General features: G+C 37.1%; 1 protein-coding gene across 2 annotated transcripts in view; it reads left to right on the forward strand.

The window, feature by feature from the left end:
- Positions 1-18,281, forward strand: part of UVRAG (UV radiation resistance associated) — a 381,997-nt gene that overhangs the window by 101,355 nt on the left and 262,361 nt on the right. For both annotated transcript variants that reach the window (XM_053561187.1, XM_053561188.1), the window contains one exon: positions 9,594-9,676. In XM_053561187.1, the coding sequence (XP_053417162.1) occupies positions 9,594-9,676 (83 nt within the window). The remainder of the gene's footprint in view (positions 1-9,593; positions 9,677-18,281) is intronic.

Here is an 18,281-nt window from a genome sequence, read left to right on the forward strand (position 1 = left end):
CTCGAAGTAGTTTGATTTGCATTTCTCTGATGATTAACGATGATGAGCTTTTTTTCATGTGTTTGTAGATTGTGCGTCTGTCTTCTTTAGAGAAGTTTCTCTTCAAGTCCCTTGCCCACCCTGAGATGGGATCACGTGTTCTTTTCTTGCTAATACATTTGAGTTCTCTGTGGATTCTGGTTATTAAACCTTTATCAGAGGTATAACCTGCAAATATTTTCACCCATTCTGAGGGCTGTCTGCTTGTTTTATTTACAATGTTCTTGGCTGTGCAGAAGCTTTTTAGTTTGATCAGGTCCCAGTAATGTATTTTTGATACTGCTTCAATTGCCTGGGGAGTCCTCCTCATAAAATATTCACCCAGACCGATTCCTTCAAGAATTTTCCCTGCACTTTCTTCAAGTATTTTTATAGCTTCATAAGTTTAAATCATTTATCCAATGAGAGTCTATCTTAGTTAATGGTGAAAGGTAGGGTCCAGTTTCAATCTTCTACATTTTGCCAGCCAGTTTACCCAGCACCATTTGTTAAATAGGGAATCTTTTCCCCACTGGATGTTTTTAATTGGCTTGTCAAAGATCCAATAATGGTAAGTAGCTGGATTCATCTCTTGGTTCTCTATTCTGTTCCAGACATCTACTTCTCTGCTTTTGTGCCAGTACCATGCTGTTTTGATCACTATCGATTTATAGTACAGTCTCAGATCTGGTAGCATGATTCCTCCTGCTGTGTTTTTATTGCTGAGTAATGTTTTGGCTATTTGATGTTTTTTCTGATTCCATATAAAACGAAGTATTATTTTTTCAAGATCTTTAAAATATGACAATGGAGCTTTAATAGGAATTGCATTAAAATTATAAATTGCTTTGGGTAGTATAGACATTTTAACAGTGTTGATTCTTTCCAGCCATGAGCATGGTATGTTTTTCCATCTGTTAACATCTTCAGCTATTTCTTTTCTTAAAGTTTCATAGTTCTCTTTGTAGAGATCTTTCACATCCTTTGTTAGGTATACTCCCAAATATTTCATCTTCTTTGGCACTACTGTGAAAGGAATAGAGTCCTTGGCTGTTTTTTCAGCTTTGTTATTGTTGGTGTATATAAAGGCTACAGATTATGGGTTGTTGATTTTGTAGCCTGAGACATTGCTGTATTCCTTGATCACTTCTAAAAGTTTTGTAGTAGACTCCCTAGTGTTTTCCAGATATACGATCATATCATCTGCAAAGAGTGAAAGTTTGATCTCTTCTGACCCTATGTGGGTACTCTTGATTGCCTTTTCTTCCCTAAATGCAGTGGCTAAAACTTCCATTACAATGTTAAAGAACAATGGAGACAATGGACAACCTTGCCTGGTTCCTGATCTAAGTGGAAATGATTTCAATTTAACTCCATTCAATACGATATTGGCTGTGGGTTTGCTGTAGATGGCCTCTATTAGTTTAGGAAATGTCCCTTCTATACCAATTTTCTTAAGTGTTCTGATCATGAAGGGATGCTGGATATTATCAAAAGCTTTTTCTGCATCAATTGAAAGAATCATATAGTCCTTATTTTTTAGTTTGTTTATGTGTTGAATTACATTTATAGGTTTACGTATATTGAACCAGCCTTCAGACCCTGGGATAAATCCCACTTGGTCATGGTGTATAATTTTTTTTTTTTTTTTTTTTTTTGTAGAGACAGAGTCTCACTGTACTGCCCTCGGGTAGAGTGCCGTGGCCACGCCTCACAGCAACCTCTAATTCTTGGGCTTACGCGATTCTCTTGCCTCAGCCTCCCGAGCAGCTGGGACTACAGGCGCCTGCCACAACGCCCGGCTATTTTTTTGTTGCAGTTTGGCCAGGGCTGGGTTTGAACCCGCCACCCTTGGCATATGGGGCCGGCGCCTTACCGACTGAGCCACAGGCGCCGCCCGGTGTATAATTTTTTTAATGTGTTGTTGGATTCTGTTTGTTAGGATCTTATTGAGTATTTTAGCGTCAATATTCATTAGTGATATCGGTCTATAATTTTCATTCTTGTTGGGTCTTTCCCTGGTTTAGGGATCAAGGTGATGTTTGCTTCATAGAATGTGTTGGGTAATATTCCTTCTTTTACTATATTTTGGAAGAGGTTTAGTAGTATAGGTACTAGTTCTTCTTTAAAGGTTTGGTAGAATTCTGATTTAAAGCCCAGTGGTCCTGGGCTTTTCTTTTTAGGGAGATTTTGGTATAGTTTGTGCTATTTCAGAACTTGATAGAGGCCTATTCAACATTTCCACTTCATTCTGACAAAGTCTTGGTAAGTTGCATACTTCCAGGTATTGGTCGATTTCTTTCAGATTTTCATATTTCTGAGAGTAGAGTTTCTTGTAGTATTCATTAAGGATGTTTTGAATTTCTGAGGGGTCTGTTGTTATTTCATCATTACCATTTCTGATTGATGAAATTAGAGATTTTACTCTTTTTTATCCTGGTTAGGTTGGCCAAAGTTTTATCTATTTTATTGATCTTTTCAAAAAACCAACTTTTTGATTTATTGATCTGTTGTATAATTCTTTTGTTTTCAATTTCATTTAGTTCCCCTCTGATTTTGGTTATTTCTTTTCTTCTGCTGGGTTTGGGGTTGGAGTGTTCTTCCTTCTCCAGTTGCTTGAGATGTCCCATTAAGTTATTAACTTCCTCACTTTCCGTTTTCTTGAGGAAGGCTTGCAGTGCTATAAATTTCCCTCTTAGGACTGCCTTTGCAGTATCCCAGAGGTTATGATAATTCGTGTCTTAATTGTTGTTTTGTTCCAAAAATTTGGTGATTTCCTTCTTAATCTCATCTATAACCCATCTATCCTTCAGCATAAGGTTGTTTAGCTTCCATGTTTTTGTTTGGGTATGCAGGTTCCTGTTGTTATTGAGCTCAACTTTTATTCCATGATGGTCTGCGAAGATGCAAGGAATAATTTCTATTTTTTTAAATTTTCTGAGGTTAGATTTGTGGCCTAGGATGTGGTCGATTTTGGAGTATGTTCCGTGGGCTGATAAGAAGAATGTGTATTCAGTTTTGTTTGTGATGAAATTATATCTGTTAAGTCCAGATGTTGAATCGTTGAGTTTAAATCTAAGATTTCTTTGCTTAGCTTCTTTTTGGAGGATCTATCCAGCACTGCTAAAGGGGTGTTAAAATCTCCAACTACTATGGAAGTGGAGGAAATCAAGTTGCTCATGTCTGTTAGAGTTTCTCTTATAAATTGAGGTGCGTTGTGGTTGGGTGCATAAATATTAATAATAGAGATCTCATCATATTGAGTATTACCTTTAACAAATATGAAGTGTCCATCCTTATCTTCCTTATTTTGGCTGGTTTAAAGCCTATTGCATCTGCAAACAGGATTGCAACGCCTGCTTTTTTCTGCTTTCCATTTGCCTGAAATATAGATGACCATCCCTTCACCTTGAGTCTAAATTTGTCTTTTAATGTAAGATGTGATTCTTGTATGCAGCAGATATCTGGCTTGAGTTTCTGTATCCAGTCAGCCAACCTGTGCCTCTTTAGAGGGCAGTTTAAACCATTCACATTAATTGATAATATTGATTAGCCTTTTGAGAGTCCAGTAGACATTTTTAATCCTTTTGCAACTGTGGAAGTTGGAATTTGATCAAAATTTTCTGGGTTAGTTTACTTTTGTGGTGGAGGATTATATTGGTCTTTATGGAGGATAGGTCTGAGAATATCCTGGAGAGCTGGTTTAGTTATGGCAAATTTCTTCAACATGTGCATGTCATTGAAGTATTTAATTTCTCCATCATAAATGAAACTCAGTTTAGCTGGGTATAGGATCCTCGGTTGAAAGTTATTTTGTTTTAGGTGATTAAAAGTCGATGATCATCCTCTTCTAGCTTGAACGGTTTCAGCAGAGAGATCTGCAGTTATTCTGATATTCTTCCCCTTGTAGGTAATGGTCTTCTTTCGTCTGGCAGCTTTCAGAATTTTCTCCTTCTTATTAACTTTAGTGAAATTGATTATGATGTGTCTGGGGGATGTCTTATTCGGGTTGAGTCTTGCTGGAGTTCTGAAACTGTCTGCTATCTGAATTTCAGAATCTCTTGGTGTGTCTGGAAAGTTCTCCTTCATAATCTCATGGAGATGAGACTCTGTGCCTTGTAAAGCCACTTCGTCACTTTTGGGGATCCCTATAACATGAATATTAGTTTTCTTCGAATTATCCGAGAGCTCTCTGAGAGAGTGATCTGGTTTTGCCCTCCATTTCTCATCCTCTTTGAGAGTTTGGGAGCATTGGAAAACTTTGTCTTCAATGTCAGAAATCCTTTCTTCTGCTTGCTCCATTGTTACTGAGGGATTCTACTGTGTTTCTCAGATCTTTGAGGGATGCAACTTCTTGTCTCAATGTGTCAAAATCTTTGGTCATTTGGTCTTTGAATTCGTTGAATTCTTGAGATATCTTTTGGGTTACTGCTTGGAGTTCTAATTCAATCTTATTTGCTATCCAGATTCTGAATTCAATTTCTGACATCTCAGCTATTTGTTTGTGCATGGGATCTTGTGCTGTGTCTGCCCCATTGATCCTTAGGGGAGTTGATCTACTCTGATTATTCATATTGCCAGAGTTTTTCTGTTGATTTTGCCTCATGATTGTTTTTCACCATTGCCTCTGGCCATCCTCAGAGTTGGGGAGGTGTCTCTCCAAGATTAGATCCCAGCGGGATCACTCTATTGTTGCTTGATCTTTGTAGGGAGTGACCCTGTGTAGTTCCTCTGGGGCTGCTCCAGCTAGGGAGTTCTGGTTGTGGAAGCAGCGCCAGCATGTAACACATCTGGATCCAGCAACAGGGCGGGAGGTGGTACGCACGGTTCTGGGACTGCCTGGTGCCCAGTGAGTTTGGCACAGAGAACCCAAGGCTCCAGCAGTCTCTGGCCAGGGGAAGGGCTCTGTGCAGAGGTAGGGAGTGCTCCAGAGGGTATGCGGCTAACAGTATCCCTGGCCAGATAAGCGGGCCAGTGTGGAGGCTGGGAGGACACAGGAGGAGGACACAGGGTTGCACGACTCCTGCAGTTCCTGGTCAGGGCATGCAGAGGCCCAGTTGGTGCGGGGTCATGGCACAGATCTTATGGAGGGCTGAGCAGTGCCAAGCCCAGGAATTTGAGGTTGCTATGAGTTGTGACACCACGGCACTCTACCCAGGGCAACAGCCCGAGCCTCCAGTGTGCCAAAACTGTCTCACTCTGCCCCTAAGGGTTAAGGCTGTAAGGCAGCTCAGTCCCCGCCTTTAGGCTGCTCAGTCACTAGGTTACTAGCTCCCGACCAATCCTTGCTTTGGGACCCTGAGGGCGGAGCTTGCCAGGGCAGTTCTTTCACACAATGGCTCCCTGCAGCCCAGCTCAGTGGCTCTGTCTGGGGCCCCAGACAATGCCCAAAGTTCTCCGCACTCCTGCTCAAGCTCTCCCCAAGGCAGTTCAACTGAGTGCCAAGTCCAAAAACACTGAGACAGTTCACAGGTAAGGCTTTTCCAGTTTGCATTTTCACTGCTGCTTGTACTTACGGTTGCCGGCGTGATTAGGTCGATCGAACACACACAACCACTTGCCAGTTTCTCACTGTTTTTGTCCTCCTCTTGGGGTCCAGAAGTCCTTGCTGACTTCCTGTATCCTCAAAGGGATGATTGTAGGCAGATCCCACCAGCCAGAGATGTCTGGAGTCTTATCTCTCCAGACTCACTGTGCCCAGTTGCCGTTAGTTTTTATTTTCATTCTTCGCAGAGTATTTTATAATTTACCTTGTGATTTGTACTTGACATACTGATTATTTAAGAATGTGTTGTTTACTTGGCATGTTTGTGAATTTTCCAGATTTCTTTGTGTTACTGCTTTCTAGTTTTACTCCATTTTATTCAGAGAAGATACTTTGTATGATGTCAGTTTTTTAAAAATTACTGAGACCAATTTTATGGCTGAATATGTATCTGTCTTGCTCTTGAGAAGAGTGTATGTTGCTGTTGTAGAGTGCGGTGTTTTATATATGGCTGTTAGGTCTGCTTGGTTGGTAGTGTTGTTTATCTTTTGTCTAATTGTACTGTTGAAATTAGGGTGTTGGTGTCTCCAGCTATTTCCCCCTTCAATTTTGTCAATTTTTGCTTCATATATTTGTTACATAGTTAAGTGCATGTCAGTTTATATCTTCTTCGTCTCAAAATGCTTTTATCTTAAAGTTTATTTGTATAATATTAGCACAACCACATCAGCATAATAATATCAGCTCTCTTATTTCTGCTTGCATGGAATATCTTGTGCCATCTTTATATTTTCAGCCTATTTATATTTTTGTTTCTAAAGCAAGTCTCTTATAGACAGCATATAATGAATTAGTTTTTCAAATCCATTCTGCCAATATCTGCCTTTAAATTGGAGTGTTTTCACTTAATGTAATTACAGATATGGAAGAGCTTCTGCCGTTTTGCTATTTATTTTCTTACACTGTTAATCTTATATCTTTTTTTAAAATCATTTCCTCCATCACCACCTTCTTTTGTATTAGATATTTTCTCATGTAACAGTTTGATTTCTTTTCTTGTGTATCTTTTAGTCATTTTTTTTTAGTGCTGCTTTGGTGATTGCTATTAGCATGTTAACTTTTTTCTTTTTTTTGAGACAGAGTTTCATTATGTTGCCCTTGATAGAGTCCTGTGCCATCACAGCTCACAGCAACCTCAAACTCTTGGGCTTACGTGATTCTTTTGCTTCAGCCTCCCGAGTAGCTGGGACTTAGTAGCTGAGAGTACAGTCACCTGCCACAATGCTTGGCCATTTTTTTGTTGCAGTTGTCGTCGTCGTTTTTAGCTCGCCCAGGCTGGGTTCAAACCTGTGTATGTGGCTGGTGCTGTACCTACTGTGCTATGGGCGCCGAGCCAGTTTTGCCATTTTAACAGTAGCTTGTTGATGCCAACAGTGAAGAAGCCTGGAGAGTCAATGGCAGGCAATGAAGTTGTGAAAGATGTTTTCTGTAGCTTGTTGACAATTGAATATTTTTTCTTGAAAGCCTGGAAGAAGTGGTAGTTGGCTGTTGTAAGGTCTGGTGAATATGATGGATAACCAAGTTTCCAAGTCCAGCTTTTGTGGTTTGAGCAATGTTGTTTGTGTGACAAGTGGTTGAGTGTTGTCTTGCAAGAGGATTGCCCTGTCTTTATTGATCAGTCTTGGCTGCTTCATCCTCATCATGTCATCTGCTTGGTTGCAGTAAACATCCACTGTAGTCGATTGACGAGCTTTCAGGAAGCAGTAGTGGATGATACTAACGCTAGACCACCAGATACTATTAGCTTTTTTGGGGAGAACATTCAGTTTTAGACTGGTTTCAGTACTTCATCTTTATCTACCCATGATGCCGGCCACTTCTGATTGTCAAAAAGCATCCATTGTTACATTCATCTGTAACAATACAGTTTAGAAATGGTTCACCTTTATGTCATGATAGCAAAGAAAGACAAGCTGAGATGTCTCTTCTGATACTTGTTTAATTGTACAGAACCCATCTATGCAGCTTCTTTGTGGATTTATTTCAAATGGTCCAATACTGTTGGAATAGTAACATCAAACCTTGCTGCTAATTCACATGGAGGTTAAGATGGATTCCCTTCCACTATAGCTTTTAGCTCATCTTTATCCACGTTGGTTTTGGGTCAACCATGTGCTTTCAAGATTAAAATCACTAGAACAGAACTTCTCAAACCACTGATGTACTTTGTGTTCATTAGTCACATCCTTCCCAAATACCTCATTGATATTTCGAGCTCTCTGCACTTCCAGGATGGAACTCATATTTAAAAATAACATGATTCCTTTTTACTTTTCCATGGTTTCACAAAAGTTGTTCTAAAAATTTTGAAATAGAATCAATCACAAGCCAAATTGGTTTGAAAGAATGAGGATATACTGTCATGATAAAGAAAAAAAGAAATGTCAAAGTGATATCATGTTAGTGATATCAGTTGTCAAATTTAGTACTTAAACTGGACATTTCATGCTTGATGAACTACCTCTCTTTATTTTTTGTCATTATTGTCACCTTTGTCATTGTCACAAGTTGCATCTTTGCAATTGTATGCCTATTAAGACAGAGTTATAACAATTGTTTTTATATATTTGTATGACTGAGTTTTAAATGCTAAACCAAGCAGACATTCTTAGGATACTCATACATCCAGTTAATAATGAAATATTATTGTTTTATCTTTGTAATATATTGCTGTTTCAGTTTGCTAAGAATTTTTAATTTTTTGCTGAGGGTTTTTGTCTCCATGAAGGATTTTGGTCTGTAATTACCTTTGTGTGTGTGTGGGGTGTGTGTGTGTGTGTGTGTGTGTGTGTGTGAGAGAGAGAGACAGATTTGCCTTTGTCAAGTGTTGATATCAGTAATGCCAATCTTCTGGCATTGTTCCTTTCTCTATTTTCTGAAATAGTTTATGTAAACTTGGTGTTATTTCTTTCTTAAATGTTTGATAGAATTGATTTTGGCATAGTTTTTTGTATGTGTGTGGGGGAAGATTTTCAATTGCTTACCACTAAAAAAGTAGATACAGTGCTATTTGATATTTTTGTTTTGTGGTATATCAGTTTTAGTGCCTTGTAATTTTTCAAGAATTTGTCTAATTAATCTGTTGTCTAATTTATTAACTTAAATCTGTTTATAATATTATCCTAATATTCTTTTTTTTTTATTTTTTTTGTGCAATTTCTGGCCGGGGCTGGGTTTGAACTCGCCACCTCCGGCATATGGGGCCAGCACCCTACACCTTTGAGCCATAGGTGCTGCCCTCCTAATATTCTTTTTATCTCTGTAGCACCATAACTTTTAATGCTTATACAAGCATTATGGCAAACACTTCTATGGTACTTACTACATACCTTTCATTTTATAAATATTAACTCTGTTAATTCTCACAACAATTTTTGAGGAAGTTGCTATTATCATCTCTGTATGACAGATGAAGAAACCAAGGTTAAATTAAGAGAGCATAGGTGCCTTAAGATTACACTGTTAGTACATTAAGACCTTATATTACAGTCCTGGTAGTCTGAGTCCAGAGTGTTTTTTTTTTTTTTCTTTTAAATTACTTTGTACTGTTCCTTTCTTAAATGATGGACATACCTATTCTGTTCTACTGTGCTATGGTCTCTTTGAACCTGCCCTTGCTCCTTTGTACCACTGATTAGAAATATTTGTTTCTGATGTTCCTAAGGAGAATTTGGAATGCTCTTTCTCCTATAAAAACATTACATATGATAAGCACCAATAGACAAATTTCTATTATTGCTAATGGTCTTCTTCAGTCATGTTAAAAAGACTTCTGGAACTTCTTTGGGAAGTTCACCACAATTTATAATGCGAAACACTGTCTCTTTGGGAAACTGAGAAGAAATTCATTTTGAATTCACTTGCCTAAAAGGTTAAACTTCATTTGTATGGAAATTAGACTGAACTTTTCTCAGTCTCTAAAATTTTTAATTTACTTGGGTATCAATAATTCATATTTAAAAAGACAAATGTGATTAATTTGTGCACATATTGCTTAGTTTTGATGAATTTGTTGATTAATGTCTTTCAGGGTTATTCAAATGCTCAGAGCATTCTTCTTCATGTGGACCAGAACTGTGTTCGTAATTCTTATGATGTCTTTTCTTTGCTACGGTAAGAAACCAACAGTCCTCCTGAATTCTAAAGAATTTGTCTCATTTTGAGTTTGTGACATTTCCACATGAGAAAATGTATGGGAGCTTTAGAAGCTGTTTTTCAGGCTTAGCATCTTTTAGTGCAAATTTCATAAACTTTGTAGTTTACAGTGAGTCAAGTTCGTCACTTTTACAAAGTTGTTGGAAAGCCATTTCCTTTCTCTGGACAGTTGGAGAGAGTGTTTGGAAGCCAGTGATCTTAAAACAGGAACGTAGCTATTTTCTGGTCTTCTGTACTCTAAAGAACAGCAAGCAAAGGTGTAAAATTTTAGACTTTGCAAAGCCTAACAACTACAGCATGATAAGAAAAGCCCTCCAGCAGTCCCAAATATGGCTTAGAGTTTTGAACTATTCTACTACATCTTTAAAAGATCATGTTTGGCAAACAAAAAAAACTTTGTATGAATGTAATGCTCAGAGTCATAAATGCTTCAGCGCTATATTTTTATAATGTCTTGGCTTAATTTTTAAAACATTTTAAAATTTGGCTTTAATTTTAATTTAAATGTGATAGATTCTCAAGGACATTTCCCCAGGGGGCAGGCTACCAAAATAAATACAGTTCAAACTAAAGTTAACAGTTACACTCAACCTGTGGTCACCCTATTCAGACAGATTGTGCATTGAAATTACAGTTAAGCAGTATTTTTTTTTTTTTTTGAGATGGAATCTCAAGTTATCTCCCTGGATAGAATGCCGTGGTGTCACAGTTCACAGCAACCTCAAACTCTTGGGCTTAAGCGATTCTCTTGCCTGAGCCTCCCAAGTAGCTGGGACTATAGGTGCCTGCCACAAAGCCTGGCTACCTTTTTTGTTGTTGTAGTTGTCATCATTGTTTAGCTGGCCTGGACCGGGTTCGTACCCGCCAGCCTCGGTGTGTGTGGCTGGAGCCCTACCCACTGAGCAACAGGCACTGCCTTAAGGAGTATTTTTTAATGATTACATGATACATTATAAATTTCAGAACTTATCCTCTGTATATCTACTAGAGGAAGAGTTCAGAGGATGCTTAAAGAAACAGTTATTTTATAAACATTACAGAATTGGCCTTTCCTTTGCAAAACTTGAGGTTTATTCAGAGTTTGATTGCCTGGACTCTGTAAATTACTTTTAAGAAACAATGATTTTGACAAAAGTAACCACATACATTTGACTTTTGGTTCTTATCTGAAAGATGCCTTCATCTTGACTGCTTAGGCTATATGACAGACAGGATTTAGTAATTACAGGGTAAAGATAGAAAGCAGGACTTGTCAAAATATTTTTAAGCCTATTTAATTTGGGATATGTTGAGTTGTAATATTGAAAAGAAGAATGTCCAGAAATAGTTTGAATGTGAGTAAGCCACTAATACTTCTAAACCTCTGTTTCCCTCAGTAATATGAGGGTATAGATACAATAACTTGAAAGGTGTTTTCTAAGTATGAGATCATGTCATCTTACTGGAGAAACCAGGAGAATTTTTTTAAAATGATAAATCAGGAAGAACAAGACTTGAGGATAATATAGCATCATAGAAGCTAAAAGAGGTTAGTTTCAAGGAGTGCTGAAAGCTCTGATAACAGGAGAACAGGAAGTGAAGAAAGACCGCTGGATCTGTGAAGCAATGTGGTATAATAGAAAAAGCTTTGATTGATCTGACATGGCCTTTATCCCCAATTTATCCTAATTTCTTTAACTTCTCTGATGCTTCTAAAAAAATTAAGCAGTGTTATAAATTTGTGTAATTGGTGAGCATTTTCATATCTGTTATCTTATTCTTACAAGTTTTTTGTGTTCATACATCAGGGATAATATAATAGTCTTTGTCTTACGTGTAGAAGCTGAGGCCAGGGGCATCAAGTAGTTTAACTGTTTTGCACACAGCAAGTAAAAGCCATACTGGAGGTTGTTTTGAAGATATTTTGACAAGTGCATTTTGTAGATCCTTTTAATAGTCTCATGGTCTAGACTGATGCTTGTCTGACTTCAGACGTAATGACTGAGGAAATTTTCTGGAAAACAGTGCCTTGTGTAAATGTAGAGTCATGAGGTTAATTTGGTAGTTGCTCAATTATTTAACATTGATCTTACAATGATCTGGCTCTTGGGAGTTTCATATGCAGGCTACTTTCCAGGTTCTTCAGGTGTGTTGGTAATTCAGACTGCTTTATTAATAATGTTCTTCCCATCACCATTGTAAAATCTGTTTATAGCTAATAACACAGTTAGACCTTTCTTGAACCAAATTAAGTATCTATTTATCATCCAAATTACCTGATCCCAGGTAGTTACCCTGAAACTGGAAACTTTAAATTGTACTAGTAAAGTTGCTGAGTAAAATGGAACTTTCTGTGGTAGTTCTCTCATACATTAGTAAAGACCACCCCATCACCTGCTCTATTAATGATCCTTTTTCCCTTAGTGTTTGCCATGGTATATGTGAATTGCTGCTGGGAAACTTAATTTTGTGGCTGTCACAGTAAACTATTGTTCATAGTTTCTGATCTCAGGCAACATTGTCCCTCGATGGAATAATTTTTAAAAATTACCTTTTCTTTTCCTGGTGCTTTTAAAAATCTTTTTAAATTTAGTGTTTACTTCACTCTTTTGTTTGGATTGTCTTTCTCTTACTGATTTGTAAGAGTTCTTTATGTATTTCAGTCATAGTCCTTTGATAGGCGTTTTGTAAATATTTTCTCCCAGTCTATGGTCTGCTTTTCCCCTTTATTTCCTGTCCCTTCCTGTCTTTTCCTTTCCCTTTCCTTTTCTTTCCCCTGCCTTCCCCTCCCCTCGGCAACCTCAAACTCCTGGGTTTAAGAGATCTTCTTGCCTTAGCCTCTCCAGTAGCTGAGAGTACAGGCAGGGGCCACTGTGCCTGGCTAGTTTTTCTGTTTTTAGTAGAAATGAGGTCTTACTCTTGCTCAGAATGATCTCCAATTCCTGGTCTCAAGCAGTCCAGCAGCCTTGGCCTCTCAGAGTATTAGAATTACAGGTGGCTCAAAGGCAAAGACTTGAGAGCACATAAAACCAGGGCATTAATGTTCCTTAGGATGGATGTGTTGTACCATTTCATGGGAAAACAATGACCTGAGATTTTATTCAAATACCTTGGCCCATAGTTAAGAATGTAGGCTGATTTCAGTGGTGCCAAAGTACTAGTAACTCTTAGTACATGATGGTGATTGAACTTTTGCTTCTTACTCTTGGAAATCCCTGGATTAAGGATTTGTTTTTAGGTAAACAGACATTTCATTAGGAGTCTCTTCGCTCATTGTTACATTTGATACTTTGTTCACCACAAGGTGTCAATGTTGTTCTTTAGCTGGCATTTGAAATTTTATTTTATTTTATAATTTTGGGGTGAGAAAAGTAGGAGACTTCAGTGGGGGTGTAAAGCAGTGTTATAAATTATAAGTAAACATTTATTTTTAGAGTTTGACTTTTAAAAATCTGTACTATTATTCCTTCTAGGTTAAGGAATATAGGCTTATAGCTAGCTTTCTAAATAGGCTTATTTCAAAGCTTTCCCCCTTAAAGTTCCATTGTGTTTTTTTAATCCTGTTGGCAATAGAGAGTTATTGAGAGATTATCAAGAGAAGATGAATGATACAGTCAGGTTTGCAATTTAGAATTCTAGCCATAGTGACAGTGTGGAACAACCCTGAGGATAAGACTGCAAGCAAGGAGTCATCCCTTAATCCCATCTATTCTCTGAGAGTGAAAGATTTTTTTTTAATGTTAAAGTACTCATTTAAATTTTTTTTTTAACACGTCATAAAACAGATAGCTCTATTATAGTGAGCCAAGTGATAATAATTCTGGATAAATCCTCTGGTATAGATTTTTTTTCCTTCCACCTTTGAAATGTCCCAATTTTGCCAGTAATCAGTAAAAGTACAGTGGAAGAATCAAGGGCTCAACCTCCATCTAGGTTCCAATGGTAAAACCATCATGCCAAGTAGACTGAAGGTAAGACTTGAGGCAATTTACTTAACTTTTGTATGCTTCAGCTGACTTTTGTAAAGTGGCAATAGTCTCATACTTTTAGGAATATTGCGAGAATTAAATCAGATAAAGTATTTGAAAGATACTGGAACAGTTATTGGTATAGACCTGGCAATAAATATTAGTTTTCTTCTAATATTTATGTTTTATTTCCTTCATCTAGGATTTAACTCTCTCCTTGAAGGCAGTGTTCCTCTTTTTATTACTAGTTTTTCTACTTCTCAGCATAATTTCACTTTCTCTTCTTGCCATGCTAGTGTTTATCACCTCTGCTTTCAAAGTTACCTTTTTTCTTTCTTTCTTTTTTTTGAGACACTGTTTCACTATGTTGCCCTCGGTAGAGTGCTGTGGTATCACAGCTCACAGTAACATCAAACCCTTGGTCTTAAGCGATTCTCTTGCCTCAGCCTCCCAAGTAGCTGGTACCAAAGGTGCCTGCCACAATGCCCGGCTATTTTTTTTTCTGTTGTTGTCATTGTTGTTCAGCAGGCCCGAGCTGGATTCGAACCCACCAGCCCCGGTATATGTGGCCAGCTCCCTAACCATTGAACTGTGGGTGCCGAGCCTCAGAGTTACCTTTGTTAATTCTAAACAGTTTTAATAAAAAAATGTTTAATATGTGTATGTATTTTCTCCTTGATGACACGGAGAGCTTCTTGAAGGAAGGAATTATTTCACATGGCTATGTTTTCTTCTTTCTTTTTATTTTAGCAATAATTCGTGGTTAGCATTGGAGTTTCTTTGACATCTGTGCTTATTAGGGACTCTTCTGCATTACTCTTTTTCCCTGGGTATTCTTTTCTGTTAACTATAACTTAAACTGACACATCTACATATGAATAATTCTCAAATATATATCTCTAGTTCCTCCCTCGTTTTTGGATTTCCAATCTGTATTTTCCAATGACCATTGGACATTTATAACTTCATGCTCTTGAGGAACCTTAGCCCTACCTAACATGTCCAGAGCCATACTCACTAGTTTAATCCTCTTCTTCCTTTTCATTTCTGTGGTTTGTCTAATGGTGTAAGCACCATCCTAGTCTCCCAAGCTGATATCATTTTGGTTTCTCTCATTCTTCTTCCCTCAGTGACACACGTAATTAGCTGTAGGTCCTATTGATTCTTTGATGAAATATCTCATCTATCTACCCTTCTCTGTTCTTACCTCTGTTGTTTCCTGACCTCCTAACTAGTCTCCCAATTTCCATGCAATTAATAACTGTTATTTATTGAGCACTTACTTTGTACCCTGAACCAATTTAAGTGCTTAACAATAATTAACTCTTAATTCTCACAACAATCTGATGTGGTAAGAATTGTTCCTATTCTTATTTATAAACAAAGAAATTGAAGCACAAAGCAGTTAAGTAGCTTTCCTAAGTTTATATTACTAGTGTTAAAACCTATATTCAAACCCAGAGCCTATCTTCTTGACCAGTGTGTGTACGGACATGTGAATGTGTACACATACACACTAAGAAGATAGGCTTTGGAGCTAGAGTGCCTGCGTTTGCGGGGGGCTGGGGGGGAGATATATATATATAAAATAAAATCAGCCTTATAATCTTTTACACTGCTTTAGTACAATTCATATGCCATACTGCAGCCAGAATGATTTTCTTTTAAATTTTGGATTAATGTGAGGGTCCAAATAACTAGGGTTACGATGTTTGCCTTTGTTAGAGTCCGTCTTGTAGTTGTGTCCCACACTCACAAAGTGTGCGGTATACCCTTACTTTGTACCCATTAAGTGGGAGCACTCCCATTCCCCTCCCTCCTTCTCTTCCCCTACTCTTTTGTTCACCCTCCCTGCAACTTGAATTGAATTGGGTTTTTCTCTTATGCGGATATGTATTAGATTGTCTACTGCCTTCATATTATTATTGCCAGAGTGATCTTTTATTTATTTATTTTTTGTATTGTTGGGGATTCATTGAGGATATAAGAAACCAGGTTACACTGATTGCATTTGTTAGGTAAAGTCCCTGTTACAATTGTGTCTTGCCCCCAAAAGGTGTGTCGCCAGAGTGATCTTTTAAAAGATCACTTTTGCTACTAATTGGGCTTGGAAATCTTTGATCTGTCATGTACTGGATAAAGTTCATACTTCTTAATGTGCTGTTCAAAGAACATTGTTTTTTTTTTTTTTTTTGCAGTTTTTGGCCAGGGCTGTGTTTGAACCCGCCACCTTCGGCTTATGGGGCTGGCACCCTACTCTTTTGAGCCACAGGCGCCAAAGAACATTGTTCAAAACACTCTCATAGGGACTACTGTCTTTGTTTCAAGTCCTTCCACCTGATATCTGTGTCATTAATAGCTATAATTTATGGAATACATAGGTGTTATAATCAGTTCTTCATTGTCTGTTTTTTCCTCCCCTCCTCTTAACATCCCTAACCTAAGAATTCCTTTAGGCTTTTATGTTTATCTGGGTGGAGCTGGAACACATTCTTTTTAGTTAAGTATCTCAAGAATGGAAAAAAAAGTATTCAACATACTCAATACTATTATGAAACCAATATATAAACACTTACACACTCATATGAATGATAAAACCTAAGGGAGAGGGGTGAGGAGGGAGGGGAGGGCAAAGGAGGGAGTGCAATTGGTGGGAGGCAGGAAGGCATTTGGTGGGGTCACCTAATGCACACAATGCAAGGATATATTTCAAAATAACTAAATAAATTTTAAATGTCTTACCATAAAAAATAAGTGAGATGATGGCTATGTTAATCAGTCTGATTTAAGCATTCCACATTGTATATCAAATCATCACAGTGTACCCCATAAATGTGTACAGTTATGATTTTATTTTATTTTTTTAATTTTTACATATTAAATTTTAATAACAATAACAATGTTTAAAATAAGGACTAGAAACAAAAACCTCACAAAGAATGAACACAATAAATACATTCAGAAAAGAAATCAGACAATTGCTACATCGAAATATTAAGCAATAATAATAATTATAATGCAAAGAAAGTAACATTCACATTGTCAAATAAGAGTATGTCTATTATAGAATGCTTTGACTCTGAGGTTCAGTATGGAGTCATCAGTTAACTTCTTACTATTTTTTTAAGTCTCAAAAAATAGACAACAAATATTTATAAATAAAAGTAACAGATAATTTCGAAAAACGGATCATGCCAAATCTTATAGACAATAGAAAAAGAATAAATGCTTCAAAATCACTTTACTTGATCTGTGTACACCTGATATTAAAATTGAAGAAAAAATATTATTATAAAGGGGAAATTACAAACATTTGTCACTTACAAGTGAGGATGCAATATCCTAAACAACATATTAACAAATTGAATAAAAATTAATGTTTAAATAATGTACTTTGGTCAAAATTAAATCCAATTTATGTGAGAATTAGTCACTATTCGATTCACAGGGATTAATCCCTCCATCATTTCTGATTGAAGTTACTAGAGATTTTACTTTTTATTTCTAGTTAGTCTAGCCAAAGGTTTATCTATTTTATTTATTTTTTCAAAAACCAACTCCTTGTTTCATTAATTTTCTGAATGATTCTTTTGTTTTCAATTTCATTAATCTCTGATTTAATTTTGGATATTTCTTTTCTTCTGCTGGTCTTAGGCTTAGATTGTTCCTCTTTTTCCAAATCCATAAGATGGCTTGTGAGTTTGTTGATGTGCTCTCTTTCTGTCTTTTGAATGTAGGCTTCTAAAGAGAAATTTTCCTCTCAGGATTGCTTTTGTTGTATCCCACAGGTTTTGGTAACTTGTGTTTTCATTGTTGTTATATTCAAGGAAGTTACTGATTTCCTTTTTTATTTCTTCCCACACCCAAATGTCATTCACCGTAAGGTTGTTTAACTTCCATGCCTTTGTGTGAGGTTGAGCATTTTCACTGGAGTTGAGTTCCACTTTTAGTGCCTTGTGGTCTGAGAAGATGCAAGTTAGAATTTCAATTCTTTTGATTCTGTTGAGGTTTGTTTTGTGTCCCGGGATATGATCAATTTTGGAGAAAGTTCCGTGGGATGATGAGAAGAATGTGTATTCTTTATCCTTGGGATGGAGTGTTCTATATACATCTATAGAGCACAGTTATTCCAGGGTGTCATTTAAATCTCTAACATCTTTAATTTCTGTTTAGAGGATCTGTCCAGCTCTGAGAGAGGGGTGTTGTTATTATGGTGTCATAGGATATCATATTGCTCAAACTAAGCAAGGTCTGTTTCAAGAATCTGGGCACATTTAAATTGGGTGCATAAATATTTAGAATTGAAATGTCTTCTTGTTGTATTTTTTCCTTGACCAATATGAAGTGACCATCATTGTCTTTTTTGACTTTAGTTGCTTTAAATCCACATGTATCTAAAAACAATATTGCATCCCCTCTTCTGAATTCCATTTGCCTGAAAAATTGACTTCCAACTTTTAACTCTGAGTTTTAATTTGTCTTTTGATGTGAGGTGTGTTTCCTGCAGACAGCAAATAGACGGCTTGTGTTTTTTAATCCAATCAGCCAATCTATGCCTCTTCAGTGGGGAATTCAAGCCATTGACATTTATTGAGATAATTGATAAATGTGGTAGC

The sequence above is a fragment of the Nycticebus coucang genome, chromosome 14 (genome assembly GCF_027406575.1).
Source record: "Nycticebus coucang isolate mNycCou1 chromosome 14, mNycCou1.pri, whole genome shotgun sequence".
NCBI lineage: Eukaryota > Metazoa > Chordata > Mammalia > Primates > Lorisidae > Nycticebus > Nycticebus coucang.